Raw genomic sequence first — 11928 nt, 5'->3', positions numbered from 1 at the left:
GGCTCAAGTGGTTATTTCATAAGGTACTTTACATCCCTCCTAGAAGTGTGGTCGAGTCAAAAGTACATTATATTTGTCTTTGAAATGTAGAGGAGCAATGTGGAAGAAGGGACATCCGCACACTGCCACTTGCTAGTTCAGAGCAATTTTATTGAGCAACGTTTCGGTCTTGCGACCTTCCTCAGGCTTGACCGAAACGTTGCTCAATAAAATTGCTCTGAACTAGCAAGTGGCAGTGTGCGGATGTCCCTTCTTCCACATTGTATACTCTTTGTCATCATCGCACCTGCTCCAAATTGCCTGCCGGGTGTGCGTTAGTCTTCTCTCTATAAATGTAGAGGAGCGAAAGTATCCAAAACATACTCAAGTAATGTACAGACTCTCCCAAAACATTACTCAAGTACAGTACTCAAGTAAATGTAAATACACTTTGTTACTTTTCAGCTCGCAAGTTTCTAGATCGGCTACTTTTGGCGTGCCCCACCGTGTACGGCCGAGTACAAAGCAGGAGTCTCCTGCTCCTAACCCTCAGGACGGGTAAAGTGCTTACAGCGTTGTCGAGATAAAGGCAACGGCAGAATGAAAACAAAAAGCGCAATTGGAAATCTTAAGGCTCATTCATAGTCTGTAGTTACGGTGATGAGGTGACCACTGCTCCGGTGGTAAGGTAACCACCGGAGCTGAAATAACGTTGAGCGGTAGTGAGTAAAAACAGAGAGAAGGGCTGGGGCGGTGGTTTGCTCTACACCGCGGCTCGTGACGTCATGTTGTATTTCGGTGATCACCTCACCACCGAAAATCCATACTATGAATGAGCCTTTAGTTTCTCCATTCTCTGTCCATAAGCCCTTCAAAGAGAGAACACGAGCCAATGTTAAAGTGGTGGGAAGGTGATTTTGGAATTGACGAAACGGTCAAACTCAAATTCAAATTTGGGGGATTTGTAATCCTAGGCTCTCGTCTACAGCATTGTCTAATTGTAAAGGGATAAAGATACAAAAATAAAATGGGACGAATGCCGCCCAGATTATCCGCTGACATGAGCTCGCAACAAATGTTAAAAATGTACAGATTCCTTTACAGATTCCTTTTTTAATAAAAAACAAAAAAAGGGTCTCCTGATTGTTATGAAATCCACCTGCTCAGGGAACAAAAACCCCAATTTTGTTTTTCTTATCCGCAGATTTGGCCATTACTAGATGCAATAAAATAAAATATCAACTAATTTTTTTAGGGGAATTGTTATTATAAATCACAGAGATATAATTTGGAGTAAATATGTCTGCGACTGTCGATGACTTTGAATGAGTCAGAATGTATTCAGATTAGAGCGTTAAAATGTATACTACGTTTCATTCTACAGCCCAGTGTATTGCACAAGGCACATGATCCTTTAAATCCATGTCTGCTGTGCTCATTGGGATCCAAGCTCAGCCGGTGGCCATCGTATGGCCTTGATCAGACTGAAAACATTACAAACCATACAATTGTATCCGTTTCACAGAGAGGATGTGATGCGAGGACACAACACTGTAACAAATGGGCCGGTTCAGCCACTCCAATAATAACCACACTCTCAAAGTCTTTTAAAGCCATGATGAATAATGTACACACTTCCATACAGCTATGCCAGAAACAGGCCTAAATATAATCCTAAAAAAAAACATTGACAAAACCAAATCAAATTGCCTTTATGCTTATGACCAATTAACATGCAATCGAATCCCCAGGAAGCGCACGCACGCAGTCGCATGTTACCCCTTAGTGAGGTCTGAGATTGTGGTTGAACTTCCAGCTCCTGCTTGCTCTGACAGTCAAAAAAAATAAAGGCCTTCCGGGACCCCAGCCAGAACCAGATGAACTCTCCAGACTGTGAAAAAAACGGTAGCTGCCTGCCTGCCTGTGGGAGACACAGGCTGGGTGTGGCGGATCCACCCCAGAAAGCCCTCCTCGTCAGTGCTACTTTTGCTCAGAGCCCAATGAAAGAGATAAATGTGCCCTTTTTGAAATCTCGCCTCAGGTTCACAGCCGTCTACATTTTGGATGACCCGTAAACTGTCCCTTTAGTGCAACATTTGGCTAAATGTGATGATAAAAAAAAGGAAATCCAGTAGAATACAAACACGCCGTAGAGCGAGTTGGTGCGGTTTAGATGGGCTTGTAGAGCAGAGACGTGACGTATTTCTTCTTGTACCGGTGTGTTGCGCTGAGCACCATCACACCATCCTGCAGTTCAAACAGAAAAAGAGAAGTAGTGAGTGGAGCTAGGACGTACTGTAGCATACTGGCATAATACCCCCTTCCCCAAGTTTATTGAGCGTAGAAGGTAGCAGATCTACTAATAGGTGAGTGCGCTCACGGTGTGCAACTGTGAGTTTCCCGAACACACCCTGTTTGAAAAAAATAAAACTTTTATTAAACAATGCGGAATGCAGCAATGCTAATCGCTGTACCAGCACATTTCTAACACCCATGGCCCACGTGGTGAGTACTTTATATTTGAAATCTGAATGTTTATGTACCGGTACTCGTTTTCACTGTAAATGTAGCGACCACGTAAAACTGGCTTCAGTTCCGTGATGACAGTCATGTTTCAGGGCTAATGCACCTAACCTCACAAAAACAAATAGCGAAAATAGCTGATCTACAAGCTACAAGCTTGTAGATCTGCTATTTTCAGGGCAGAACCCAGCACTCATTATATACTGGAGATGGGGTGAACGCCATGGATTTAGAAAACAAATTTGTTCAACACAAAATGCTGCGTTCCAAGTTCAGGAGACTTCGGAAAAAAAGCAATTGTCCTAAATGCTCCCTTCTGGTGCAACCACTCCAAGGAACAGCTTTGTCCGTGTTCACCTATGTATGTGACGTTCACCTATGTATTCACCTATGTATGTATGAGCGTCATACAATGAGAACCAGTAGGGGCGCTGTTGCCTGCTAATGAGAGAGAGAGAGAGAGAGAGAGAGAGAGAGAGAGAGAGAGAGCGAGAGAGAGAGAGAGAGAGAGAGCGAGCGAGAGAGAGAGAGAGGAGGGGGGGGGGGGGAGAGAGAGGGGAGTTGCACCACTCGTTTCACACGGGTGTGATTTTCTTTTCTTTCACCATAGTAAATTCTGAATTCATGGTGTGGAGAGGGCAGTCTCTCAGTTGTTTTACAGAAGGGTAAAAGGGCAGGGGCTGAAGCCCCCTTTGATGTCTATGTGTGCACGTCGCTGGAGCACATCTTCTCTTTCTCCTTTCTGGAAACAAGCAAAACGATGGAGCTGGCACAAAAATGAATTTCTGCAGCGAATAGTGAACCTAGTCTCAAAGATCATTGGGAAGAAGAGACAGAAACATTTAAGCTGTATCTACAAGGAGGTACTTCGTAAGAAAGCTGTCAAGATAGCAAACGACCCCTCTCATCCACTCTGCAGACTGCAGGGAGTTCGAACTACTTCCCTCTGGTAGCCGGTACAAAGTACCAAAAGCTAACCGTAACACTTTTAAAAATTCATCCCTAATGCCATTAAGGCACTAAATGATACCATGTCTCGCTAGATTTGTTGTTTTCCCTTTGTATTTGCCACTGTTGTCCTGCACTTTTTTGCCATGAGAAAATAATTGTGTGTTGTTGTTGCTGTTGTTGTAACCGTTTGTTTTTTACTGTTGTTGAGACCGAAGACAAATTTCCACACGTGGACAATAAATGAAACTAACTAACTAACTAACAATGGCAGACACTCGATCATTGCAGGTGCAGCTCCCCTTGCTCCATTAGGAAGAGCCGGGAGGCTAAGCTTCACCTATCCTCTTACAAGCCGTTTACTGTAAACATTTGATTTATGATCTGTGTGTTCTGGCACTGGGCTGGAGAGGAAGCGTATTATGTTGCTCCTCTCGATTACCACAATTAGACACACGTTTTCAGAGGAAGGGACAAGGGGTCCATAATAGCCTGGGGGTGGGTACTCGTCAGGCAATGATGTTGAACTTTGGTAGAACCGTGGCTGTATACTGTAGCTGACTATCATATAATAATGCTCCTGTGCTCTGCGAATGGAGAACAGGGTGGCCCGTTCTCTTGTTGCATAGAAAAATAGGTCTCAGAATAACACGTTTAGTACAAAGATGAATGCAAAGCAGATTATGCCAATATACTGTATATAAAAAAAAAATAGAGTCCTAGTATGTACCCTTTTCAGACATATACGGTAAAGCTCTATTCATGTTATATCATCCACTGAAAAGAAGATCTCTAGCGCACAACATACAGTACAGTGATAGTTCACCAACATCAGTGTAACATGACATACGTTTACCAGAAGAAAAGGTAGAATCTGCTTTGTTTGAATTGGTTTCTGCTCTATAATTTTTTTTATTTTTTTGCCATGCATTTAATGAATTCCAGTTCCTCACTTACAGGAACACCAGAGATAAATGTGATTGATAATATTGTATTAATAAATATTAATTCGTAATATTGAAATCATGGCCAGATGCCTACAATCCAAAAGTTCAACATCACTAATCCTAATGTGAGATTAGCAACTACTGACACAGTTTTTAACGCTTTTAAGGCCGATATTACAAATGTAATCAGTAATTCTAAAACCTTTTTTTTATTTTATAAATTGGACTGACCCTCTGCATGGCGACTTGCTCGGTGGTGCCTCTCGAAACCGTGTGCACCTTTTTCAATCTGACAAGGCCGTTATTTTGCCGGGTTCAAAGCCAACCTACCTTTATGGACAGGGCATACAGATGGTTCAGCATCACGTGGTTTGGTTCAGGCAAAAGTGCAGGGTCACACTGCCATGTGTGTGTGAGAGAGAGAGAGAGAGAGAGAGAGAGAGAGAGAGAGAGAGAGATAACTCAGTTATCAATTATATATATACATGACAAATTGCCTTGTTCCTATTGACAACAGAGCCCCACACACATCCATGTAACCGTTTTTGGCGATAATCTAATAATAACATTATTAATTGTGGTACGGAGCCGACCAAACGTGAAATAAACAGTGTGTACTCTGAACACAATCGTACTGTTGCTTTTGGCTGAGGCGTAATAGGTCAAAGTCCGTAGACTAATGCATGTCAAACTGGGGGTCCTTGAAATTAAACGGGTTGAGAATCACTGCTAGAGCCGTAAAAACTCTCTTACGGAGGGTCCCTGGCATATATTTTCTAATGGGGGTCCGCGGGCTAATAGGTGTCAATTTGGGGGTCTTTGACATGAAAGAGTGCTACCACCATGGTGTGCTACCACAGCCATATGTTTATATATTGTGAGCTGTATTTTGTAATATTAACCTCGCAGCAATATTAAAACAAAAATTACATTACGGCAGTTACATTTACATTCTGGGGTCATGAAAACGTTATAGACACACAGAGGAGGAGGCTTACAGATATGTTGGTGTCCTTGTTGAGGATGACTTGAAGCAGGTGAGGGGGGAGGATGGGTGGGGCTTTGAAGCGCTCCTCCGGTCTGAACATGTACTGCTCCTGACCGTACGGTCCCGGAGGCGAACTGGACAGATCTGTGGGAACAGACACACAGGACTTCAAAATACATTCATGAAGCCATGTGTAAGAGCTGAATGTGGATATACTGTTACCAGCGCACTCTGACTCTTTTGGTGCGTTGAAGGGTCTCAACCAGAATGATAAGATCAAGGATTTTGAGCCTAGAGCTTTAGATTCTGGCCCCCAGGTCAAATTTGTCACATATTTGTTGTGCTTTGGGCAAGGCTACATTTATAATAGCAGCGCAGCCTAGGACATTAGGACCCAGGAGCAACTGTGGTGCAGCTGCCGCCAGTGTGCAGCGAGCGAAGCAGACGGACAGACAGACAGACAGACAGACAGACAGACAGACAGACAGACAGACAGACAGACACACACACACACACACACACACACACACACACACACACACACACACGCACACAGACAGCCTCTAATGAGACAGAGTGTTAGAGCTACAGTAGATAAAGTTAATGATAAACAATGGTTAAACCAGTGGTGCAATGGTTTTGATCATAACGGCAATGTTCCGTTCCGGGGAATGGGACCCGGGCAGGGCTCTTCAGTAAGAGTAAAATCTGCCTCATCTGCCGGGCATTATAGCGACATTATTTTTTTTTAATTCCCGGCGCATTCAAGGTTAACAGCAAACGTGGCCAATTTTGAGATTTGGTGTGGTGTGATAAAAAGAGCATGACCAAGTGGTTTCAGTGATTAAAGCAGCTGACCTGAGTCCAGAGACTCCAGAGAGTCCACCTGCAAGGCGTCAAACACCTCGAAGTCAGACTTCTTCACCTGGATGAGGTTGTTGATGGTGCCCAGCTGACTGGTTACCACCGGCTGCACACAGGGAACCAACACAATCAGCCATATCACTGATATTTACATGTCACAGTACGACTGGAAAACCAGTCAGATGGAAAACCGACGGGAGGCGCGCCACCTGAAGGTGATTTTAGCCATGAGAGCAGTGTTGATTTCGTCGACTAAAACTAAAACGAAATTACATGAAAACTAATCTATGATGACTACAACTAAGACAAAATGTATTGACAATTTCGTCAACAAATAGAAACTAGACTAAAATGTCAGGAAGGGACTAATGGACTAATGGACTAATGGACAAGAGATCCAGTATAAGTCATTTTACACCTGGTTGCATGCTGAAAATAGCCAATCTACAAGCTCACAACGCGTTGCAGCCTGCGACGCGTTGTGAGCTTGTAGATCGGCTATTTTTAGCAAGTGTAAAATCAGCCATTACGACAGCATCAACAGTAGATTTAGTCGACTAAAATCTTATGATATTTAAACATTCCAGGTGACTAAAATGTTGACTGAAACTAAATGAAAATTATTCAAGAGACTATGACTAAAACTAAAATCAAAATTTGCTGCCAAAAACAACACTGCATGGGAGGCACCGCAGAGTGAGCTCAGGCGAGCGAGACGCCGTAGCTAGTGTTGCAAAAAAAAATCACCTTCAGTTGACTCAGCGCCGTCCGAGTTATGTCCGGATACGGACAGAATCTTATCGGGTTTTTGATTGATTGAATACTTTATTAGTCAGAAATGTAAACAGACAAAATAACACAAAAACGTCGTTCCAGGGGGCTTGTTTCCATTGTGGTCCTATCATGTATTCAATGTAATGCTGTACTGTTACGTACTGTACCTCTGATGGGTCGTGGACCCACTGTCCGTCCACAAAGAACTTGTACTGGTGCTCTCCTTCTGGAAGGTCCAGGATGGCGACAAAGTCATTGTGGCTTTTGGAAAGATTGGAGATAAACCATTTATGCTTGTGCGTAAAGTATAAATCTGTAATAAATAAGCAACAAAGTATAAAGCTGTATTAAATCCAAGTATGAAGTACTTGCTCATCTGGAAAAGCTTCCTTACATAATGGTACAATTTTTATTTCATGGAAAATTCTGTAGTTGTGGAATGTTACATGGTAAAATAAAGAGTAAATCACCACTGAGGATTTTACTGTATAGAATCGCAGTGCATACTGCACTGGTCCGGACACATTTTTATGGGTCCCGTTATTTTATGTTTCCTAGATTTTCTTTTTAATTATTATTTAAATTAATTCATTCCCAAGAAAGAAATTGTTGTCATGAATTAATTTCAGTAATTTCATGAAGAAATAAAAGAAAATTCCAAGAAATGCCATATTTGAACAAATGTTTAAGAATGTTTTTACACTAGTTTAGCTATTGAAAGATAGCAGATCTACAAGCTCATAGCGCGGCATATGATGGGGGTCGGTGGCCAAATACATAGTTTCTGGGGTCCTTGACATGAAATATTGAGCACCACTGCACTGATATAGAAACATATAGGTATTTCAGAAAACTGACAGGATTTAGAAGACATTTTTTAAATTTCAAAGTCAGGTCTAAATGGGTTAAACGTGATAGAGTTGTGGCGTTTACCTCTTATTGAGGGGGATCTTGGTGTTCCAGTTGTTAAAGGAGCCTGCTATGTAGACCTCCTTCCCCCCACCGGCCCAGCGGATGACCGTGGGTCTGGCCTGAGGAGGACCCGTCTTCACCAGATCATCCAGGTCCGGATCCTTCTCTCCAGATGTCTGCAGTGAGAAAAACACATACTAAATAACTATAGCACTATATACAGCAGGGGTAGGAAACCTCATGCACGGGTGCCAACGTTGGCACAGGGGAGGGTGATCACTGGAACACTGGCATAAGTGTGAGAGAGATGATTTTTGGTTTAAAATGCAAATATTTAAAAATATGTAGTCAACTAAATTAAGTTTCCTCAATTCTGTATGCAATTTACATCCTGCACATAATTCTACATTCATTCAAACTCTGAACTCTGACTGGGGAGGAAGTCTGAGAGATAGTTGGGTTATTGCTCTTGGCCTGGGTCTAATTATCATTACATCCTGATGTGAAAGAAAATATTTCAAAAGGAGAAAACTGTCAAAATCAGTTGGAAATATAACATTTTGATGTGGTTCATAGCCTAATTAAACGTCATGTTGATATGGCACACTGACAATCAAGACAATAAAAACATGGCACTTCATGTCAAAAAGGTTACCGACCCCTGATATACAGTACAGTAGTACATGCATTAACACTGAGAGTTGCCCACCTGCCCCTGGCAGGTAAATAAAACTTTTGTGCAGGTGGAATTTGTTTTCAGGTTCACCAGACATCTGTCTAAACACCTGAACGTGGCCAGAGCACTCTGTCTTCTGGTCTGTGGAATGAAAAATAAGAGCACTTGGTTGGTGGCAGGCACTGTACCTTGGACTCTGGGCCGTGGGTGTTGAAGATGTTGGGGTCATCGGTGCTGTCCACCATGATCTTGCCGCTGGGTTCATGGTCTTTGTGGCTGCCGCCACTGTCGGAGCGGTGTGTTTTAGCACCGTGGCGGTCCCCAGACACTCTGTCACTGGTGTTACCCATGACGATTTAGCTGTAAAACATCACACACTCTGTCACTGGTGTAATACCCATGACGATTTAGCTGTAAAACATTGACACTGTCAATGGTGATACCCATGATCATTTAACTAGCCCATTTTAGACCTGAGGGCCAATTCTAAAAATGCCTTCTAAAAGTTTTCTGATGAACTTCAAATATGTATTCAAAGTCATTATAAAAACAAAATTGTTACTATATAAAATAGCAACAAACAACTACCCCAAAAGGGGTCTTGAAAGGGCCATGACAATAAAAAAAACAAAATCACACTTGGGGCACTTCCACCGTATCATCATACATCACATGTATGAGTCAATCAGCTGAGCACATTCAGTGCTCATACAGACAGACAGGGGCACCCCTCAAAAATCCTAAATGGGCTAGAAAACATTACTGATAGACAGAAAACATTGCTTCAATTGTGGAATGTGTCTTTCCTGCAAGCCAGCAAATTAAGATTATTTAACATATAAATAGTTTGACATGAATCATGATTGGTCTAATCTGGTCACTCAACTCTGCTAGCTCCTCTCGGAACCCCCGTATATCCCCGTAAAGATTCTGACATTTGGATGTCTTGGGCTAACGAACTGATCGTGAAGACATCCAAATGTCAGAATCTTTACGGGGGGTTCCGAGAGGGGCTACTAGCATGGCATGGCCAGCAGTGTAGTCTGGAACTTCGATGTGGCAGTTCTTTTCCATGGAGCAAACAGATTGGAACACCACAACAACAAAAATCCCACTTTGAATAGTTGAGATTGGTCACCCACAACTCTGGGGGTGAAGGAAATAAAATTCAAAGTGAGGAGGAGTGCCAGAGTCCAGACCGATCTGCCCCAAGGCCAGGGCTATTTGTTTTGGCTGTGGAGATCCATCTGGTCAGGATACAACTCTGCAGCTCTATTTCTATTTTCTAACATGACAACATCAGCAGAATAAAAAACAAATTAACCTTTGGGGTCACTATAGCAGGTCGATATTGAAAATCGTATCAAATGGGGGTCCGTGACCTAATATGCAATTATTATTTATTGAAATGTTTGAAAACATCCAACTTACTAACCGATCGAGAAACAAGTTTCAGCTGACCCTGCATCGTCATAGCTAACAGTAATCCTACCTACCTGCCTTATATATACACACACACACCGACAAAGAACCACTACAAATGAACACAAACATAGTCAATGAATAATAAACATCTTTTTAAATCTAGCCCCGTTTCGAAGCTCACAATTATATTTACAGCTACAGATAATGCTTTACTCTTACAGGACACAACGTCTATTTTTAGCATCGCTCAATTAGCTAGGGTTAGCCAGTAAGACTAAACCACCGATAAATAAATAAACATCGCAGCTCAAGCAACACATATTAAAATACTACGTTGTTGTCGTCATAGCAAAACCATTGTGAAACAACTCAACTCACCCGTAAATAATGTTTGTTTATTTTTGTTTACTAGAAGACCCTCTCTCCTTCAGCATGGAGTTCTAACTACGGCGCCCGGTTAGGACAATCATGACGTGCGTGCGTGTGGCTTATTCTTGACCAGTGCTCCATTTAATGGCCAACACCGCCCTCCAGCGGACATTTACGGAGTAATATTTGAACGTGGGCAACTTTCATGGTGGGGTCCGTGGGGAGAGAGAGGGCCACTATTTCCAAACTCATTCCAGGAGGCTGCATTGCTGTCCGGCAGAAACTTCTAATATCTCTATATTTTTGAGGGGCCCTGCGCTAGTCCCTCCTATATACTGGTTTAATGTTTGTCTTTAGTTCAATGTTTGTTTAATAAAGGCAATTGACAATGAAGCCTGAAGGGAAAACATTTCCCTTTTTTTTTCATTTTGTGCCTACTTACGTCATTTTGCGTAAGCAACATGAGTTAGACTTTAATATATTAGCGCCCCTCACTTCACATGGGTGTGATTTTTTTTAACTTATTTTCATAAATTAACACCCAACGTTGTCATCATGTCACACAGAAGTAGCAAAAATAGCCAATCTAAAAGCTTAAAGGAGTATTCAGTGATTTGGGTGATTTGGAAAACCCCCCGATCTGCCCTGGTAACAAGATGTGCACATGCACGGATTGCACACAGTAGTCAGTGGGGGGACATGGAACCATAGAGTATATATATCTACTCTAAGCATGGAACAGGCCAACAGAACACACACCAAGGCCCGCCCCGCTCGATCATGATTGGCGGAATGACCCTCTCTATCCTGATTGGATGAAGGCTGGACCACCTAACCAAAAACCAAGGACTGTCTAAAGAGGACAAGACGCGTTCGGGCTGTATTTTGCGTGTCTTAAGTACCAGGTCTTATTCCCTAACTTGAGTAAACTAAAGACCTGGAGGCGTGGTCAATGCTCTTTGGCCACTCAGAATAGCCAAATGGCATTGATCACGCCTCCAGGTCTTTAGTTTACTCAAGTTAGGGAATAAGACCTGGTACTTAAGACACGCAAAATACAGCCCGAAGACCGTACGGGCAATGCCATGTTGCTCCATGGTGCTCCATGGAAGGAAAGAAACATGCGCAGTTGAGACCAGGAAGTTGTACATGCACAAACTTTCTGGTCTCAACCCATACGGTCTTCGCGTCTCGTCCTTTAGACAGTCCTTGCCAAAAACGAAAGTTTTTTTTACCTCAGGGGTTAACTGGGGACAGGGAGGAACTCCTTATATGGTCAGCACACTCTATAGTATAGGGATGATTATCACAACAAAACAAAAAAATAAGTGATATTTGAATTATGTGAAATCAACTCGATGTTATTTTTGGAATCCTGTAAAGTCCTGGAATCCTGTAAAGTAAAAATGCATATGCAAATTTGTAAATGTAACTTTCAAATGCATTTAGTTATACTTCAGAACAGGTCAGCTCCATATATGGAAGTGGTAGCGGGGACATTCTCTTGAGTGTACAGGGTTTGA

The 11928-nt window shown here is 42.4% G+C and overlaps 1 protein-coding gene across 1 annotated transcript; it reads right to left on the bottom strand.

Annotated features, from left to right (window-relative positions):
- Window positions 1-223: 223 nt before the first annotated feature.
- prkab2 (protein kinase, AMP-activated, beta 2 non-catalytic subunit) lies at window positions 224-10497 on the bottom strand. The gene is made up of 8 exons (XM_083781683.1): window positions 10415-10497; window positions 8800-8971; window positions 7957-8111; window positions 7191-7284; window positions 6244-6355; window positions 5396-5529; window positions 4728-4796; window positions 224-2226 (listed from the first exon to the last, which is right to left on the bottom strand). The coding sequence occupies exons 2-8, from the start codon at window positions 8959-8961 to the stop codon at window positions 2149-2151; spliced, it is 804 nt and encodes a 267-aa protein (XP_083637809.1). The 5' UTR covers window positions 8962-8971; window positions 10415-10497; the 3' UTR covers window positions 224-2148.
- Between the last annotated feature and the right edge of the window lie 1431 nt (window positions 10498-11928).

Source organism: Protomyctophum parallelum (assembly GCF_964188405.1).
Source record: "Protomyctophum parallelum genome assembly, chromosome: 14".
Lineage (NCBI taxonomy): Eukaryota > Metazoa > Chordata > Actinopteri > Myctophiformes > Myctophidae > Protomyctophum > Protomyctophum parallelum.
This window is presented reverse-complemented; position numbering and strand designations above follow the sequence as displayed.